The sequence below is a fragment of the Ahaetulla prasina genome, chromosome 5 (assembly GCF_028640845.1).
Source record: "Ahaetulla prasina isolate Xishuangbanna chromosome 5, ASM2864084v1, whole genome shotgun sequence".
Lineage (NCBI taxonomy): Eukaryota > Metazoa > Chordata > Lepidosauria > Squamata > Colubridae > Ahaetulla > Ahaetulla prasina.
Genome location: NC_080543.1, coordinates 39,487,562 through 39,508,782, shown reverse-complemented (window position 1 = coordinate 39,508,782; position 21,221 = coordinate 39,487,562). Strand labels below are relative to the sequence as shown.

At 39.6% G+C, this 21,221-nt stretch overlaps 1 protein-coding gene across 3 annotated transcripts in view; it reads right to left on the bottom strand.

Annotated features, from left to right (window-relative positions):
- EPHA3 (EPH receptor A3) overlaps positions 1-21,221 on the bottom strand; it is a 251,911-nt gene that overhangs the window by 133,123 nt on the left and 97,567 nt on the right. For all 3 annotated transcript variants that reach the window (XM_058185594.1, XM_058185593.1, XM_058185591.1), the window contains exon 3: positions 20,244-20,904. In XM_058185594.1, the coding sequence (XP_058041577.1) occupies positions 20,244-20,904 (661 nt within the window). The remainder of the gene's footprint in view (positions 1-20,243; positions 20,905-21,221) is intronic.

Here is a 21,221-nt window from a genome sequence, read left to right as displayed (position 1 = left end):
CAGTCTTGAGGTTATCAAGGAATTTTATCCAATTTAATAGCTTATTCTATGAGCAGCTGCTGTGCAAAACGTGTATGTGTGTGTGCATGCGTGTGTGTATATGTACTGTGTGTATATGTACTATGTTTCCCTGAAAATAGGACATGTCCCAAAAATGATTTTTGGGGTGGGTGTAAATATATGCCCTCCCCGAAAATAAGTCCTAGTGAAGTGGTGGGCATGGCCAGCACAGAAGGCAGGCCTTCCCTTCCCTGGTCAGCTAATGGCAGCTGGGCCCCTTAATTGCAACCCGCAGATCAGCTGAGTTGATTAGAAGCTGCCTCTCATTCTCTTTCCCCCAGCATTCTTGGCGCTTGCCTGCCTCCCATCCATCCATCCATCCATCCCCCTCACCTGCAAACTTCTGAGATTCATTAAATGGTCTGTGCTGTGATATTTAAATTGACTTCTCTAGTTTCTCTAATAAGCAGGTGTCCTTTAAAATGAAAGCATTGGTTATGGTATCAATGTATCCATATTAAGAACTTGTAGCATATCTGTCTTATATAAAGTTATTTGTATAATTACATGTAAATCATACATTTCCAAGAAAGTGTTTTACGTAAGGTATGTAGGTAATGATATGTCTCCTTAAGACCACAAATGGCATTATTGTGTCAAAGGTAACTGGAAAGCTACCAACACTTCTAAATCTGCTACCCAAATTGCTCAATCAACTTATTAATAATTTGTTTAATATGTTGTAGGTGGTCTCAGGGTCAAATTTTCAGTTAGAAAATAATATGTTATTTTCCCTAGGTACTTAAATTGTATTAATTACAGAATAGTATAAAATCTTAGCCTGTAATTTTTGTGAAGGTTTAGTATTTAATAATAGAAAGGTTTATTTAGTATTTAATCACTGTTTTTATTACTATGTTGCTTAATGTCTTACTGTTGCAATCCTAGATACTTGGAAATGAGCCTTGTTTACTAGAAATTTTCCACCCATATTCTGATGCTGGGATGGGGACTAAGTTTCACAAATATATTCACAAATATATTCCTTTCCCTTTGCTGCAAAGGCAATAATATAGGAGGACTCTTGCGGGTTTATAAAATGGTGGGGTGAATGGCCAACTGCGCCCCAGAAACAAAGTTGTCCATCAGCATTCTAATTCTATACAACAGTGTTGCCATCTTAGAACCTTCATGATATCTCTTAAGAATTTTAACTGAACAGCTCTATAACTAAACAGTAAATCAAGAAAATAACTCCTTTGAGATTAAAAGATGATATAAATTGGGTTTTTTTTCCTCTTGGAAGAAGATGATATGGTCCAATTCATGAAGAAAAACAAAATTGTACAAAGTCTAAACATCAATAAAAATAATCCATATTATAGCAATTTAAATAATAAAGTGAACTTATTGATTTGTCTGAAATAGTCATTGCTACATCACAGTAAAAGAAGAGTGTATTTTTTTATTAAAGTAAACATAAGGTGTCATAAATACAGAAAATACTTCATTTTAAAATTGATTCCTCAAATTTTTGCTATCTGTGCTATTACATAGTTTACCGGTATATGTAAAGATGACCGCTAATTATTAGAGGCCTACAGGCTATGAATGCTGTTTTGAAATTCTCTTCGATCATTATTTCAATTAATTTCCTTCTTGGATTATAAACAAAAGCCTGACTAATAAGATAAAGTTCATTATTCTACCTCTTCCAAAAGAGGTCAATCAATAGATTTGTATTTAAAAAGTGAGGAACCTTTTTACATCTAGCAGCTTCCTCCTTTGTGCTACATACATGTAGCTGCTATTCTATTTAAAGCTTTTAATACATTAAAACTTTCCAAATCTATAACATTATTTGCCCAAAAGTAGTTGTGGCTTACATGAGGATTAATAACATTTTTCTAAATCAGTAATACAGTACAGTTTATTCCAGAGGTGCTTTTTCAAGAGGCAACTGGACTTTCTTGTTTTTCTTTGAAGATGTTTCTTCAAAGATTATCCAAGAAACTTCTTCCACTCTGAGCTTGGATGAGAAGCGAAATGTCTTCCAAGAAAAACAAGAAAGTCCAGTTGCCTCTTGAAAAAGCACCTCTGGGACAGAGGTGGCCTGGATGACAGAGAATTTTCATAGAAATTTAGTACAGTTTATTGTGCAAAAATCTGGTGGTCAGATTTTATTTTTAATCATTATTAAATGTAATCATCAACAAAGTTTATATCAATAGGGAAGTCTCGGAAAAGTAAATGAGTGTGGGGGATGGGGATGGAGATTTTGAAATCAAATTAGGTTCCTTTCACTTTAGAGAGAAAAAAGGAAAAGGAAAACACTTGTTCATGCACTTTTCCTACTGATGGACTTTAACCTGCAGTCATTTATCTTATTCATGTGGTGGCCTCTAACTGCTACTCTAAACTAAACATCCAACCTAAACATCTGAATATCAATCCCAAGCCAAATTCCTTGCAAGCAACAACTATTGGAGGAAAAACAAAAGAATAAGCTCCCCACTACCGACTTTCTTTATGTCATATGTGGCTGTCAAAAAAATAGCAGTTTGTCTAGGGCCTAAAGGTCCAGAACAGCAGGAGAAGGTGAAAGCAGAAGTCAGGTCAACAGAAAGAAAGCACACAAGGAATGCTTTGATCTTATGTGTAACTACCAAGACAAATCATTCTGCCTACAGTGCAACATCCTTTGCTATTAAACAAAAACACAAACCCATAAAACAAAATCGGCCTTTAGTAACCTCTTATTCAAATGAACAAAATTTCAGCAAGATTATAGACAATCCGCATTGATTTTCTTTTCCTTTTAAAATAATTTATCTTTAATATTCAAGCACGCAGAGCTCATTTCATGAAGGATTAAAGTTTAGTGCCAATATAGAAATGATAACTTTAAATAAACACAAATGCAGGTGGTCCTCAACTTATAACAGTTTATTTAGGACACCTGAAGTTACAACAGCACTGAAAAAAGTGACTTCTGACTGTTTTTCACACTTACGACTGTTGCAGTATCGTTATGGTCATATGACAAAAATTAAGACATTTGGCAACTGACTCATATTTATGATGGCTGCAGTGCTCTGGGGTCATGTGATCACTTTTTGTGAATTTCGGACAAGCAACATCAATAAAGAAGCCAGATTCATTTAAAAACTGTGTTATTAACTTAACAACTACAGTGATTCACTTATCAGCTGTGGCAAGAAAAGTCATAAAATGAGGCAAAATTCACTTAACAAATGTCACACTTAGCAGCAGAAATTTGGGGTTCATTTGTGATCATAAGTTTAGCATTTGGCCAAATTACTTTCTATAGGAAATCTCCTAATAGGAAGTATCTATAGTACATATGCGAAATACCTTACTACACCAACTTATCCTTATCTTTTTATATGAGCAGATGGAATCAAATCGAATCAAGGCAACTATGGCCTTGAGATATTCTTGTACATAAAACCGTTACATGATGTATTATATTATCATATGTCAGTTATCGAATTTCTCAAATAAAAGGAATTTTAAAAAGTATAAATGTGACAGAAAGGTAAGCAGGCTTTTGTCAGGTATATTGTTGCTCATGATCATGTTTTCTGAACAACATTATACAGCAGTGGTAGTCAACCTGATCCCTATTGCCCACTAGTGGGCATTTCAGCTTTCATGGTGGGTGGTAGGGGTTTTGTCCAATACTGAAGCACCTTCCCTTTTTTTAATTTAATTGACTTTTTAAAAAATTTTCATAGCATTATTTAAAAACATTTTCATTAGGTTTTCATAAAATGACAATTTAAATTTCTGAAAATGTACTATTTGTATCGTCCGTGCATAAGTTTAGTTCACGTTACGTAAGTGAAACTAAATGGCGCTATAGTACGACCGCAAACAAAAGAGCCTCGTCCCAGAATAGCTCGCGCATCTCCCCCTGAACTGGTGGGCGGTTAGAAAATTTTACTACTAACAGAGATACAAAAGTGGACAGTAGGTATAAAAAGATTGACTATCCCTGTTATACAGTATATCAATCCACCAACAAAGGCTGAACTGTATGCATGCTTACAGTATATTAGCAATACCACTGACTGATTTCAACAAAACTTTCTTCCAATAAATATCAGCAATACATGTGTCACACTTTGTATATCAATGCAGGAGTTTAAGTATACTGTAATAATGCACATTGTCTTGCGTAAGTTGGTCATTTCTCCTTAATACAATTGGTATAAATGACAAGAAGTGGGAGAAAGAATTCTCTTTTCAATTAATTCATTTAGAAAGCAGCTTTAAATTAAGAAGAAACTAAGCAATATTTCACTTCAATGTCAAGGTTATGTTCCAGTTGTCTGATAAATAGTTTTTTTTTTTACAAATAGCTTGAGTAAGCAAATATTGACTTGCTTGGATGCCATAGGAAAAGTCTTATTCATGAATTTTATAATGAACCTGTAGATAGTAACTAGATTAAAGTAAACAGCACGAAATCTCTATCTTCTTTCTTAACACGCTAAAAAAAAAAGAAAACTGAAAGCCTGAATTATATCATGATGTCTTGCCTACCTAATATTTTGTGCATATGGCAACTGCATTAATAAACCAAAATATGTTCTGGTCTAGAAAACCATGTGCAAAAATGGCCATAATCAGAAATCACCTTTTACATCTTATACAACTGCAACATTACTTTACTAGTCCTCAGTCTGTTCATAAAAGGTAATGTTATATACAATTGTTTCATGTCAAGTGTGAAGGGTTCAAAAAATACATATTTAAAAAAGTATTAAATAAACATTAGGTTTTGGGGGGACATTACATGTATACAATGTATATAGAGGCTAGAGCTCATGGTCTTGGGGATAACTATATCTGCACGGTAGATGGGAGGGGCAGGTATGGCGGACGCAGGGCCCCATATCGGGTTCGGGGAGTGCGTCCATGCTATTTACGAGCGATTGCGCACTCCGGTCCCCCGACAGTTTCCCGTTCCCCGAGTGGCTTAAATCCTCAGAAGCTGGACCTTCGCCTGATGTTATGCAATGCCAGGTCCGTTATAAATAAAGCCCCCCTCATCTCCGATCTTATACAGGAGGGGGGTGCGGACCTGATTGGCATTTCGGAGACCTGGTTGGGCACGGAAGGGGGGGTTCCCCTGATAGAGATGTGCCCACCAGGTTTCCATGCATTCCATCAGGCCAGGGCCCAGGGTAGGGGTGGGGGAGTGGCGGTTATTATCAACGAGGGTCTTGAGCCGAGGGAGATCACTGTACCACAGATAACCGGATGTGAGTCCCTCCTTGTGAAGTGGGGCCGTGGGGTTCAGGTGGGTTTACTGATCATGTACCTAGCTCCTTGCTACGTGACAGAAACCCTGCCTGAGCTGTTGGAGATGGTCACCGAGATGGCAGTGGAGATCCCCAGGCTTATGGTCATGGGGGATTTCAATTTGCCGTCGGTGGGGATAGCATCCACATCAGCTCGGGAGTTCATGGCTTCCATGACGGCCTTGAACCTGACCCAGTTAGTGAACGACCCCACTCACATCGGGGGGAACACTCTGGATTTGATTTTTGTCTCTGGACAGTGGTTGAATGATCTGGAATTAGGGGAGTTAGTTATCAAACCCTTGTCATGGTCAGATCATTCACTCCTTCAACTAGACTTTCGAACCACTAACCCCCACCGCAAGGAGACGGAACCGACTCGCTGGTTCCGTCCCAGGCGCCTGATGGACCCTGAAGGGTTCCAGACGGAGCTTGGGCTATTCCCTGAGGATTTAGCCCACAACTCGGCTGAAGCTCTGGTCGCCGCCTGGGATCGGGCGGCGGCTGGCGCTCTAGACCGAGTCGTGCCTTTGCGGCCTCTGACCCGGTGCCGATCTCGTTTAGCCCCTTGGTACTCCGAGGGGCTGAGGGAAATGAAGCGCCGGAAAAGACGCCTAGAGAGTATCTGGAGAGTCAGCCGCTCCGAATCTGACCGGACACTAGTTAGGTCTCAAATTCAGACCTATCTAGTGGCGATGAGGCTGGCAAAACGGGAGTATTTTTCCAAACTCATTGCATCAGCAGATAACCGCCCAGCCGCCCTGTTTAGGGTGACCCGCTCGCTCCTCCATCAGGGAGCGGTAGATGAACCCTTAAAGGGTCGAGCTGAGGAATTTGGACAATATCTGTTTGATAAAATCGCTCAAATTCGGGAGGGGTTGGACACAGACTGGGTGGATCCAGACGGGGTGGAGGAGACAGGTCTTGATGTTATTATCTGGGATGAGTTTGATCCTGTGACTCCTGAGGACATGGACAGGTTAATGGGGAGATTGAATGCGACCACATGTTTATTGGACCCGTGTCCCTCCTGGTTGGTTTTGGCCACCCGGGAGGTGACACGAGGCTGGCTCCAGAAAATTGTGAACGCTTCTTTGATGGAGGGTGTTTTCCCTGCCGCCTTGAAAGAGGCGGTGGTGAGGCCCCTCCTCAAGAAGCCTTCCCTTGACCCAGCTAGTTTAGCAAATTATCGTCCGGTCTCCAACCTTCGCTTTGTCGAGAGTGTGGTTGCACGACAGTTGCCCCAGTACCTGGATGAAAATGTCTATCTTGATCCATTCCAGTCCGGTTTCCGGCCTGGTCACAGCACGGAAACAGCCTTGGTCGCGTTGGTTGATGATCTCTTGAGGGCTTGGGACAGAGGTTGTTCCTCTGTCTTGGTCCTATTAGATCTCTCAGCGGCTTTTGATACCATCGACCATGGTATCCTGCTGCGCCGACTCGAGGGACTTGGAGTGAGGGGCACTGTTCATCGGTGGTTCTCCTCCTACCTCTCCGACCGGTCGCAGACGGTGTTGACGGGGGGACAGAGATTGACCCCAAGGCGCCTCTTATGTGGGGTGCCGCAGGGGTCGGTTCTCTCGCCTCTTCTGTTCAACATCTATATGAAGCCGCTGGGTGAGATCATCCGTGGTTTTGGGGTGAGTTGTCATCTATACACTGATGATACTCAGCTCTATATTTCCACCCCTAACCACCCCAACGAGGCTGTTGAAATGATGTCCCAGTGCCTGGAGGCCGTACGGGTTTGGATGGGGAGGAACAGACTCAGACTAAATCCCACCAAGACCGAGTGGCTGTGGATGCCGGCGGCCCGGTACAGTCAACTAATTCCATCACTGACCATTGGGAACGAACTATTGGCCCCCACGGAAAAGGCTCGTAATCTGGGCGTCCTCCTGGATGCACGGCTGTCTTTTGAAGATCATATGATAGCCGTCACCAGGGGAGCTTTTCATCAGGTTCGCCTGAAACGCCAGTTACGTTCCTTTCTGGATTGGGCTGCCTTATGCACAGTTGCTCATGCCCTGGTTACATCCCGCCTGGACTACTGTAATGCTCTCTACATGGGGCTCCCCTTGAGGGGTACCCGGAGACTCCAACTGGTCCAGAATGTGGCTGCGCGGGTGATAGAGGGAGCACCTTTTGGCTCCCATGTGACACCCCTCCTGCATAATCTGCACTGGCTCCCAGTGGTCTTCCGGGTTCACTTCAAGGTACTTGTTATCACCTTTAAAACGCTCCATGGCCTAGGACCGGGATATTTACGGGACCGCCTACTGCCACCATTAGCCTCTCACCGACCAGTGCGCACTCACAGAGAGGGCCTCCTCCGGATACCGTCAGCTAAACAATGTCGGCTGGAGACCTCTAGGGGGAGGGCCTTCTCTGTGGGGGCCCCTACCCTCTGGAACGAGCTTCCTCTGGGGCTTCATCAACTCCCCGATCTCAAGTCCTTCCGCCGCGAGCTGAAGACGCTGCTGTTTCGAAGAGCAGGACTAGCTTGAACGTAGTTTTAAATTTGGATTTTAAAAAGGGTTTAAATGAGGTTTTAAATTTGTATTTAAAAGTTAGAGCATCAATTGAATTTAACTGTCTATTCTTTTAGCTTTTTATGTATTATATGTTTTTCTGTTGTTTTTGACTGTGAACCGCCCTGAGTCCTTCGGGAGATGGGCGGTATACAAATATAATAAATAAAAAAAAAATAATACAGTCAAGATTTTTTGTTTATCTTCTCCTTTTAATTGCATAACCGCTGAACACCTTTCCTAATAGCTATCATATATATCTTGAAATATTTGTTAAATGAAAAAAATCCATATGTTCTGAAAATTAATATCAAGGCAACTTTTAAAGTTATATCAGAGGTTGTGGTGAAATTACATTTAAAGAAGGATTGACAAGGAGCAATTTACTGACTAACTCAGTCCAAATAAGAACAATCAATTTAAGAAACGTTAGAAGAATTTGAAGAAACCTGAGAGTACACTACTGGGAAAAATATTCAAAGTGATTTACCCTGTTAGTTTGCAAATATGCTGGTCAAACTTCTTATATATCTTCAGAAAACTAACTAGGGAAATCTAGAAACTTTTTGTAAGCCAATACTTTTCATTAGCAGCAAATGTAATTAGTTCAAAACAATATAATATAAAAAGTAAAGAGGGCAGAGCATAAGATACAATGTAAATTGTAATGCATTTCTTTCATCAGTTATGAGAGGAAATGCCTTTAATTTTAGCATAATTTTAATTTGAATTGTACCATATATCATCATCTCACAGCATGCAATATCTCATCAAATATAATTTATTTTATTTCAATCTATTTTTATTAAATCTCTTACTATCAGGAGGTAATGATGACTTTCTTGCAGTGATGTCTTAAATCACTGATAGTATGCTTCCTGGGTGATGAATAACTGATACACTACACAATAATCCCTAATTATGAAAGAATTTGGAAGATAGACATGTCTGGTATTAAGACAGCAAGCCAAACAATCGCACTGACCTTTTAGAAATGATTATTGTACAAATCTGTGGTATACAGATTACAAAATAGTGATGGCTATAGTTTCTGTTTGTTTTTGAATACAACAAATTTTTCCATACTTAATATATTTCAATCCTCATTTCTAATTCTGATTCAGTTTTGATGGACGTGGGGCTCAGGAACAGTGTGTATCTGTACTAAATACCCAGAAATCTAGGTAAATTCTATGCCCGAGAGATGGCATGCCAAAAATAGGAGACTCAGGGGATTTTTAATTAATTATTTTAATCGGGTTTTTAAGGGGAATTTTAAGGGGAATTTTAAGGGGAGGGCGGGAACTGATGGGTTTGGGTTGGAGGGGGGGAGGGTAGTGTTGGGTGGGAGGGTTAGGGCGGGTATTGGGGGTAGCCCGTCGGGAGGGAAACCAGTCCCTGCGCGTGCTCGTGGCGATTATTTAGTGGGTTCGGAGGTTATGGGGGGGGAATGTGTTCCTTTCCGTGAGGGTGGTTCCATTTGCACGGTAAGTGGGAGGGGCAGATATGGCGGAAGGGGGGATCGTATCGGTCTAGGGGGTCACGCGTTCGATGTCTGCAAGCGATCGCGTGCCCCGATCCCTCTGACTTTTCCCGTTCCCCGGATGGTCAAGACCCTCAGAGCCTGGGCCTTCGTCTTATGTTATGCAACGCACGGTCCGTGGCCAATAAGGCCCCCCTAATACACGATCTTATCCAGGGTGGCGCGGATCTTATAGGCGCACGGAGACCTGGTTGGGCACTGAAGGGGGCGTGCCCCTGGTGAAATGTGCCCACCGGGTTTCCGTGCATTCCATCAGCCGAGGGCCCAGGGTAGGGGTGGGGGGGTGGCGGTTGCTATTAAAGAGAGTCTAGAGCCGAGGGAGACCACTGTACCTCAGATCGCCGGGTGTGAATCCCTCTTTGTGAGATGGGGTCATCGGTGTCAGATGGGCTTGCTGGTCATGTACCTGGCTCCTTGCTGCGTGACAGCTGCCCTGCCCGAGCTCCTGGAGGTGCTTGCCGGGGTGGCAGTGGAGACCCCCAGACTTTTAGTCATGGGGGACTTTAACTTGCCATCGGCCGGCTCGTCATCAACAGTGGCTCGGGAGTTCATGGCTTCCATGACGGCCTTGGACCTGACTCAAGTAGTGGATGGCCCCACTCACATCGGGGGTGGCACTCTGGATCTTATTTTTATCTCTGGTCAGTGGTTGAAGGATCTGGATTTGAGAGATGTAGTCATAGAACCTTTGTCATGGTCAGATCACTCTCTCCTTCGCCTGGACTTTCTGACCACCACTCAACACCGCAGGGAGACGGAGCCACAACGTTGGTTCCGTCCCAGGCACCTGATGGACCCGGAGAGGTTCCGGACGGAGCTTGGGCCACTTCCTGAGGGTCTGGCTCACGGCACGGCAGAGGAACTAGCCGCAGCCTGGCAACGGGCTGCGGCTGGGGCTTTAGACCGTGTCGTGCCTCTGCGGCCTCTGACCCGGCGCAGATCCCAACCGGCTCCTTGGTTCTCTGAGGAGCTGAGAGGGATGAAACGCCGGAGAAGACGCCTAGAGAGCTCCTGGAGGTCTAGCCGTTCAGAGGCTGATCGGACACTAGTCAGGTCCTATACTAGGACCTACCTAGTGGCACTGAGGGAAGCGAGGCGTTGCTACGCCTCCTCCCTCATTGCGTCGGCAGATAACCGCCCAGCCGCCCTGTTTCGGGTGACCCGTTCCCTCCTTCACCAGGGGGAGCGGGATGACCCGTTGCAGGGACGTGCTGAGGAGTTTAACGGTTATCTATACGATAAAATCGTTCAGCTTCGAGACGGTCTAGACCAAAATTGCGATGATTCAGATGAGGCGTCTGAGGGTGGTCTTGGTGACATTTTCTGGGATGAGTTTGACCCTGTGGCTCCCGAGGACATGGACAGGTTGCTGGGTAGGCTGAATGCCACCACGTGTTTACTGGACCCGTGCCCCTCCTGGCTGGTGCTGGCCACTCAGGAGGTGACACGAGGCTGGCTCCAGGCGATTACGAGTGCCTCCTTGTTGGAGGGGGTCTTTCCGGCCGCCTTGAAAGAGGCAGTGGTGAGGCCCCTCCTCAAGAAGCCCTCCCTGGACCCGGCTGTCTTAGGTAATTATCGTCCGGTCTCCAACCCGCTCGCGAAGGTTGTAGAGAGTATGGTGGCATATCAGTTTCCCCTGCACCTGGATGAAACTGTCTATCTAGACCCGTTCCAGTCCGGTTTCCAGCCCGGCTACAGCACGGAGACGGCTTTGGTCGTGTTGGTGGATAATCTCTGGAGGGCCAGGGATAGGGGTTGTTCCTCTGTCCTGGTCCTATTAGACCTCTCAGCGGCTTTTGATACCATCGACCATGGTATCCTGCTGCGCCGGTTGGAGGGATTGGGAGTGGGAGGCACTGTTTATCGGTGGTTCTCCTCCTATCTCTCCGACCGGTCGCAGACGGTGTTGACAGGGGGGCAGAGGTTGGCCCCGAGGCGCCTCACTTGTGGGGTGCCGCAGGGGTCGATTCTCTCGTCCCTTCTGTTCAACATCTATATGAAGCCGCTGGGTGAGATCATCAGTGGCTTCGGTGTGAGGTACCAGCTGTACGCTGATGACACCCAGCTGTACTTCTCCACACCGGGCCACCCCAATGAAGCTATCGAAGTGCTGTCCCGGTGTTTGGAAGCCATACGGGTCTGGATGGGGAGAAATAGGCTCAAGCTCAATCCTTCCAAGACAGAGTGGCTGTGGATGCCGGCATCCCGGTACAGTCAGCTGAGTCCTCGGCTGACTGTCGGGGGCGAGTCACTGGCCCCGATGGAGAGGGTGCGCAATCTGGGCGTTCTCCTGGATGAACGGCTGTCTTTTGAAGATCATTTGACGGCCGTCTCCAGGAGAGCTTTCCACCAGGTTCGCCTGGTGTGCCAGTTGCGCCCCTTTCTAGACCGGGATGCCTTATGGCCCCTCGTGGCTCCCGTGTTACACCTATCCTGCACAGGCTGCACTGGCTACCTGTGGCCTTCCGGGTGCGCTTCAAGGTGCTGGTGACAATCTTTAAAGCGCTCCATGGCATAGGGCCGGGCTATTTACGGGACCGCCTACTGCTACCAAATACCTCTCACTGACCCGTGCGCTCTCACAGAGAGGGACTCCTCAGGGTGCCGTCAGCTAGGCAGTGCCGTCTGGCGACACCCAGGGGAAGGGCCTTATCTGTGGGGGCTCCCACCCTCTGGAACGAACTCCCTCCAGGACTTCGCCAACTTCCGGACCTCCGAACCTTTCGTCGCGAGCTTAAAACACACTTATTTATCTGCGCGGGACTGGATTAGATTTTAAAGTTATGGGTTTTAAGGGGTTTTTATTATTTATACTATTTTAAATTTCGGGCAATAGAATAAGTTTTTTAATTGTTTTTTAATCTGTATTTATATGTATTTTAACTGCCTGTGAACCACCCTGAGTCCTTAGGGAGATAGGGCGGTATATAAATTTGAAAAATAAAATGTAGAATTTCTATGTGCAGTATTGCAGGCTAACTCAAAGGCACTTATTAGGAAAATTAAAATGAAACAGAGACAATCAGTCAAGAAATTCTTTCTTGAATTAAATGACATTTTTCAATTAATCACAAAAATGTGTGGACAATCTTCTTTGCTATCCAGAACAAACAGGCAGAGGACTTGGAAAAGAATTAATGGAATAGTAGGCACCAAAGGACTAAATCAAATTTAGTCCAGGCAGAGGTGCATCTTAATTGAATCTTGCTCTATTTTAATTTCCAGCATACTGATGGCAATGGGATCTCAAAGAAATATATGAGTCCCATCTGACTGATTTATCACTTCCAAGCTTCAGCTAATCTCAAATCTAGCTGACTTTTGGTCTCTTTGATTAGTAGTATCTCCAAGTTTTAAAACTTTATAATTTAAATCAATCTAAATTTATTGAAATTAAGTTAGAATATTAATGTTGATGAGATCTGTTATATTATTTTCTGTCACTAGGATCAATTATATTTACTTTTATGAGAGATTTTTAAAAAAACGTTGACATCTCTCCAAAAAACAAGTTTTGAACACATTCATTTTATAAATGTGTTCTTTTGATCTGTACCATATATAAAAGAAAAGAAAAGCTTTTGAAAATGGATGTGAAAGAATATACAATAAATAAACAGGAAAATAGAATTCCATGTTAATTTAAAACATTTACAAATTGAATTCCAATATACAAAATGAAACCTGTGGACAGATTTATATTGCTCTTTTCTGCAGCCAACACTCAGCTAAGTCAAAATGAACAATCAAAAAGAAAACAAAGCCCTAATCAAGGAAGTTCCAAGTACACCCTCACCAAAGCTGGCAATGCAAGCTACTATATGTAAATATAAAGCAAACCTCATAGTCACAGCCACCAGCAATAACGATGATATCTTGTTGGGTAATGAACATCTGCAAGCAATCAAATTTGAGGAATGCCAATGATTTCATAAATTTATATTTAATATTCAAATGAAAGATTGTGATTATCCTTACGCCAAGTCTGAAAAACTAATTTGACACCACCCCCACCCCCATCTTAACTCTGTTTGTACACGTGTTGACTTGTTTCTAACCAACCAGAGCAACACGGTTTTACCATCTTACTTCCATGGCTCACAACCTCATATTTCTTATAGGGTTTTCAGTCTTTTCTTTTTAATCTTGTATTATCTAGAACTACAAATACATCGAACAAAGAAAAAGAAACAGTTTTGAAGAAATGTTTCAAAAACTATTTGGCAATAATTGATAATAGTATCATGTTCAAATTAATAGCTTTGCAAAACATCTGATATTTGAGATATTTATGGGTATACTGACTATCAATGCTTTTATCAGAAAAATTGATAACTGAATTATCAGACAGATTCATTAAAGTTCATTCCATTAATGACACCCCTAAAGTGTTCGATTTACAATAGAATAGACAATATTTTTATTGGTGCAACAAACCTATAGAAAAGGCAGACTGATAATGCAAAATGCACAGGACCATTACACTAAAATTGAGAAGAACATTGAGCATTATAAGCACCACCACCACCATCATCACCACCACCATCACCACTATTGTTATTCTTTATTTTTGAAACTACTCTGAGTTATTTTAAAATCTCAAAACCATTACAAAACAGTATTACCTATTTGTTGCATTCATAACTGAAAGAGGGCTCTACAACTGCAAAATAAAAATAAAAATCATCTCTCTATTCTTAGACCCCAATTCATATTAAAACATAGATATAGTAACGATTAGGATTATGAAAGCACTTTAAAAGTTGTGTTCTCCAATGCGTGAGACCATGAGCAGCACACACTCTTCCAATTAATAAAGAAGCCACATTCAGCTTAAAATGAAATAACTTTACTGCATTTGCATTGATCATCAGAACATACCCATTTAAATAATAGCTCTTATCAAAATCTGTTAATAGCTATTATATATGTCATCCTTGAACTAACGAGCTACCCTATTAGCTCCAAGCATAAGCAGAACAGAGAAAACAACCAGTCAGAGAATCAAACTATAATTATACAGGCATAATGTAAATATTTTAAATAAACAAATGAAAATAGTTTCTACAAACTAACCATTTAAATGTAGTATAAGAAGAAAAATGACCAATCATACTATTCACTTGGTTTTCATGCCTTATGAATATTTCTGTTGAATAAGTGGAAAGACATTTACTGATGCTGCATCTGGTTTTATAGAAACCAGTATTCCAATAATTCACAATGAGACAAAACCATCTATCAAAGCCAATAATAAATCTAGATAAATGCCTTCCCTCAAAACACAATTTTACCATTCATACCTACTACTCATTCATCTACTGTTGCGGATATGTACTCATTAAAATAGGAATGATAAAAACTAATACTATTAAAATTAGTAACAAAACAAAAAAATATTCCTAGCTGCGATGGGGCTACAAAATTAATTGTTCTTATTATCAAATATAAATAGAAACCAGATATAGAAATATCACAGTAAGGTAACCCTTAAAGAATATTTCAAAACTTTTATTTTATCCTTACCAATGTTTCAGCTTATTTAGCTTCGAAAACATCAATGCATACAATATGATATAATATAATGTTATATATTAATTAAACGTATATGTTATATATACATTTAAGTGGTAATTATTCTATGGTCCAGCATTTTGGATTCCAAATAGATCGTTAAGGCATCAGGATCAAAAGCAAGAGATTGTGAATTCAGCCTTAGTCATGAAAGCCAGCTATGTGACTTTAAGCCAGTTACTCTCTCAGGCCAATTCACAGGGTTGGTGTTGTGGGGAAAATAGAGGAGGAAGGAATGTTGAATATGTTAACCAGTTTGAGTTTTTTGTAAAGTGATATAGATAGATAGATAGATAGATAGATAGATAGATAGATAGATAGATAGATAGATAGATAGATAGATAGATAGATAGATAGATAGATAGATAGATAGATAGATAGATAGATAGAATAAAGAAATAAACATTTAGTGCTCTGAAGACAATTTTTCTAATTCTTCAGTAGGAAATATTTAACTGAACTACCTCAAGGTTGATTCACCCTTCCATCCTTCAGAGGTTGGTCAAATTAAGACCCAGATTGTTGGGAGCAATATGTTGATTCTGTAAACCACTTACAGTGCTATTAAGCGTTATGAAGCAGTAGAGCAGGAGTGTCCAAACTTGGTCCCTTTAAGACTTGTGGACTTCAACTCCCAGAGTCCCTCAGCCAGCAAAGCTGGCTGAGGAACTCTGGGAGTTGAAGTCCACAAGTCTTAAAGGGACCAAGTTTGGACACCCCTGCAGTACAGGCTCATCCAGATAGGCCATGCCTTCTCCTCTTGTCCTCCTGTATGTAAGACACCCCTCCATTTTTAAGTAAATATTTTAAAGAAAAAGTACTGTCTTATACACTGAAAAATACAGTATGCCTTCTTTTGAAAATGACTCTATCTTGAATCTACGATAATGGCTTATATAATTTTCCATTTCCTCTAAAATAAACAATTAAAAACCTATGTCCATTGATTCAATAATACATACATACATACATACATACATACATACATACATACGTACGTACATATATCTATATATCTATATATATAGATATAAAATTCCCATTATATATATATATATATATATATATATATATATATATATATATATATATATATATATATATATATATATATATATATAAAATTCCCATTTCTTTGTCTTTAACATCAGACAGTTGGATAGACTTCTAAATAGTTGTTCTGGAAACCAATATTCAATATGTTACTTTGATGTTGTAATTGTATAAGTTTTAAACCTGTCTATAATAAAGGTGTTTCTCTGTGAACTGCTAACAAACTCCAAATTCTTGGAAGATTTTTAAAAGCAAAATGAATCTAGCAGTTCTCTTTATTTTAAAAAGTGAATACACAGGCTACATACTATAAAAATATTTTATAACACAGATACTGGATATTACATTCTAAAACAGTTTCCATGCTGGGTTGGAACTGAATGAAGACTGAATCAATTACTAATAGCTTGTCCCCAAAAGCTTATATTTATCTCAGATCTTTGATATCTATACAAATTTGGTTGTCAACTGTAAATACCAGGAACAAAACTCCAGAGTTTATTTTTAAACATAACATGTCAATGATGTTGATTGAGCAGACTATTAAAAATCAAAATTAAATGGTCTTGAAAATTAAGCAGGGCATAAAAATGTAATATTCTAAATTTGTAATACATGAATTTCAGAATAAGTTTTATGTTTATCCTATCTCTTCAGTTTGGATTAAACACAATGTTCAACTCTCAAAAGCAATCTGAAAAGCTACTTTATCAAGCCATGAAGAAGTTACAGTGTAATTTGAGTCTTATATTTCCTTTTTTCCACATTTTTAATAGTGTACAGAATTTTTAGTAACTTACTGAAATTACATAAACATAATTGCAATTATTAATAGAAATTCAGATTTTACAATTATGTTACAAATTACATACATGAACAGTGTATGTAAAATTTAATGCAAATTTTTTCAGGGGATCTTGTTTTTCCTAAGTTTATGAACTATCTAATAGTACTTTCTCATGATAATTTTTATACATTGTAAGATGATTGTGTATCCACCGACTGCCTGATCTGCATCCAGAAATTCAAATTTAATTTTGTGAAATTTAGAGGAGATCACTGTACAGAAGAAATCCTACTTGGGTACATTGAAAAGGAAGGAAGGAAGGAAGGAAGGAAGGAAGGAAGGAAGGAAGGAAGGAAGGAAGGAAGGAAGGAAGGAAGGAAGGAAGATGAGAAATAGGTTCTTAAATTTCCATTCCTGATGGATTACTGATATCAAGAACAATGTGCAGATTGGATTACCAACTGCTTTTAAGGAGCCTCTTAAATTACACTTTGGTAAAAATATTTGACAAATTTGGGTTTTGACAAAAGCTGTCAGGAGACAGGAATATTGTAGGTAAAATAAAAGCATACTGAATATCTTGCCCCTTTTGCTATTGTTATGCTACTACAATGCTCTCCTTGATGAATAGAATAGAATAGAATAGAATAGAATAGAATAGAATAGAATAGAATAGAATAGAATAGAATAGAATTTTTTATTGGACAAGTGTGATTGGACACACAAGGAATTTGTCTTGGTGTATATGCTCTCAGTGTACATATGATAGTCATAGGGTACAAATAAACAATCAGGAAATGTAACTAGATGCAAGAAATGACTGCAGGATCAAAATCTGATTTTGTCTTTATACTTAATGGGGGTGTGGTTATTGGTTTCTGTTCTAGGGTTTTTCCTTGCAAGCCACTTGGAGACACCAAGTGTGAGATGATGGTCATATAAATTTTCTTAATAAATGATAAATGCATAAAAATAAAAGTTGGGTATGTGAATATATATATTGGATAAAAGCATTCTTTAAATTTCTCCAAAATTACTGACTTTGTCCAGTAATGTCTCAAAAGCAGGATTACACTAGTGAAAAAATCCAATAGAAGGTATTTTTGTTAAGTTTTCTCTTGGGAAATATGGTTAATTTCAGACTGCTGGAGGTAGGATTTAAAGAAAAGGTATCTACTCTTTAATCATACACACAAGAAAATTCAGGTCCTCTCTTAAAAATTTCCCACAAGCTCTGTTATCCTTTCAAATAATTTCTGAAATAATTTTATTTTTCAAAATTTATTGAGAATTGACACCAAAAATGCTGGAGAATTTCTGTCCTTAACACAAAACTCCTTTCATACCTATCCCATACACAATCTAAATTAAAAATCACTCAACTTCATTTTAAGAACACAGGCCCAAACAGCAATATATTTAATATAAAATATAAGATCTGTGCAAAAATATAAGTTGATATATATATATAAATAAAGGTACTACATATTTATATATCAAATATAAATTGATTCTTTTTACATTAATGTTAAGCTTTAAATGGTTCTATCTAAAAATTTTATTATGCTTCACTGAGGATTAACAAAATAATAACCTTATTCATCTATGTTTTTGAAGACACAAAACAAATACAAAAAACTCATAATCACAATATTAAATAAACTGCATTGTTCAGTATCTGTAATATGGTACATTAGCAGAAAAGTATTTGCACCCCAGGGAATTAGAGCCCCATGAAATATTTTTTGGACATGACCATCATTAAGAAAAGGGGAAATGCAGTTAGATTTAATGCCTTGAATAGGAAATAGATGAAGACTTTTAAAAAAGAAAAAGAAAAAAAGAATCTGGCAAATAGGTCTGACTCTAGAAGAAAAGTACTTAAATAAAAATATGAAGAAAATGTGGTCCAGAAACAGAGGCAAGAATTCTATTCTGAGATTGGATATTGTTTGTTTGTTTATTAATGCATGCCTTTGAATAGGTTTTTGACTCCTGGCAACTAACTGGATAAGTCCTTGCACTTTTCTTGGCACAGTTTTTATTTATTTATTTTTTTATTTATTTTTTATTTTATTTATTTTATTTGTCACAACATTATATATAAGCTTAAGCATGAAATAACTATACGATATATAAGCATATATATAACCATAAGTATGTAACTATATGAAATTGTATACAATCAAAGGGAACATTAGGACAGGAACGGTAGGCACGTTGGTGCTCTTATGCACGCCCCTTACAGACCTCTTAGGAATGGGGTGAGGTGAATAGTAAATAGTCTTTGGTTAAAGCTTTGGGTAGTTTGGGAAGAGACCACAGAGTCTGGTAGTGCATTCCAGGCATTAACAACTCTGTTACTGAAGTCATATTTTCTGTAATCAAGATTGGAGCGGTTCACATTAAGCTTAAATCTATTGTGTGCTCGTGTATTGTTGTGATTGAAGCTGAAGTAGTCTTCAACAGGAAGGACGTTGTAACAGATGATTCTATGAGTTAAGCTTGGGTCATGTCGAAGGCGGTGGAGTTCTAAATTTTCTAAACCCAGGATTTCAAGTCTGGTGGCATAAGTTATTTTGTTGTAATCAGAGGAGTGGAGAACTCTTCTTGTAAAATATTTCTGGACATGTTCAATTGTATTAATGTCCAAAATGAGGTATGGGTTTCAGACAGGCAAGCTTTATTCAAGAATTGATCTAGCAAATGTTTTATATGCTCTGGTTAATAGTGTAGTGTTTCTGGAGAAGTTGTTCAAAAGTGATTTACTGCTGCCTCACTCCTACAGTTGTGAGAAAGAGAGGCTGACCAAAGGTTACCAAGTGGCTTTGAGCATTTCTGGGGTCTCCAACGTTGGCAACTTTAAGCCTGGTAGCCAAGCAAAGCTGGCTGGAGAATTCTGGGAGTTGAAGTCCACCAGGCTTAAAGTTGTCAACGTTGGAGACCCCTGCATTAGGTGACACTAGAACTTCTGAACTACTGGTTTCTAGCCTTGTGCCTTACAGCAACTGGATAAACTAATTTGCATAGCAATTCACAATATGCTTGTCTTTTCATCTGCTTTTAAAACCAAGGAACGCAAGTAACACTCACACAGAAAAATTTAGTGCCTTTAGACCAGTTCAGGATTCAAATTAAAGGCCCCAAAGCATAGACCGCTTCAAACTGCTTTTACTGTGGCACCCAATCTATCTTTTCTTCATCGATGGTTTTCTAATACTTAGAAAACTATACTATACTATTATACTATTTCTGTAACATAGCAAATATGCCCTCCTTTTAAAGGTATATAATAGTTTGAGTGAACTACAGAGAAAGAACTTGCTCATGAGGGCCCAGCCTATTTGCGGACCATTGCTTCCCTTACTGCCTGAAGTGGTAGTGTTCCTGTTAAAAAAAAAATTAAGTTGTCATGTTACCATTACCTTGGCAGGCGTAGCCTCTTTCTTCATAGCCGGCATTACATAAGCACTTTCCTATGGGTACTAGCCATTCTCCTTCAGTACTGCAGTACATCTTGGGTGGGTCTTCCTCTTTGGAATGATTAACACAAGAGCCTTGCACTTCCACCAGTGACTGGGAATCCATAGGTACTGTATCTGGAAACATGGCCAGGTTCTTTATAGTAAAAGGGCATTTTTTGAAGTACACTCGTACTGATACTAAGGCCACACATGCACCCACATCTTGAAAAGCCAAATAAAATCCTTTCCTGCTCACAGGTCCCACTTCACGAACTTCTGTATTGAGCTTAAGAATCCGATCCCCAAGATCCATCTGAGTGAAGCTCTCATCGGCAGCAATGGTATCAATCTTTGTAAACTGGTGTTCTCTGAATTTGACAGAATGGTCATCATCAGATTCCATATAATACAAATTAAAAGTTTCCTTACAGGTGCCCAGAACCAATGGGATACTGTTACAATCCCTCAGAGTAAATTTGAGTTCCACATAGATTTTCTGAGCTGAATTGCGTGGTATCCAATTTGTCCTTAACCAATTATTTTGACTGTGATCCATGACGTTGCAGACCTGGTAAGTTCTGATTGGAGTATAGTTCTCATCAACACCACTTATTTCTTCCCACTGAAAAGAAGCATAAAAATAAATTAGCTAAACAAAAAACTGTATGTAGTCACTAATAATCAGACAAATCACAAAATGGTGATTTCTTGAAAGGTTATCACCAAGGAGAAATCTTATCATTTCAGAAGCACAATGACATTATGCAACAATGCAATTGTTACAAATCCATAAACATTTTACTCATATTTTTTTCATTTAAAACTTGTAAGTTGGCAAAAATATTTTTTCAAAAGTTTCCAAGAAGACTGTAACATTAAAACCCTCTGACTCCCATCTCTCTTTTATATCTCTTTTTTGAGAGCTTTATAATATATATA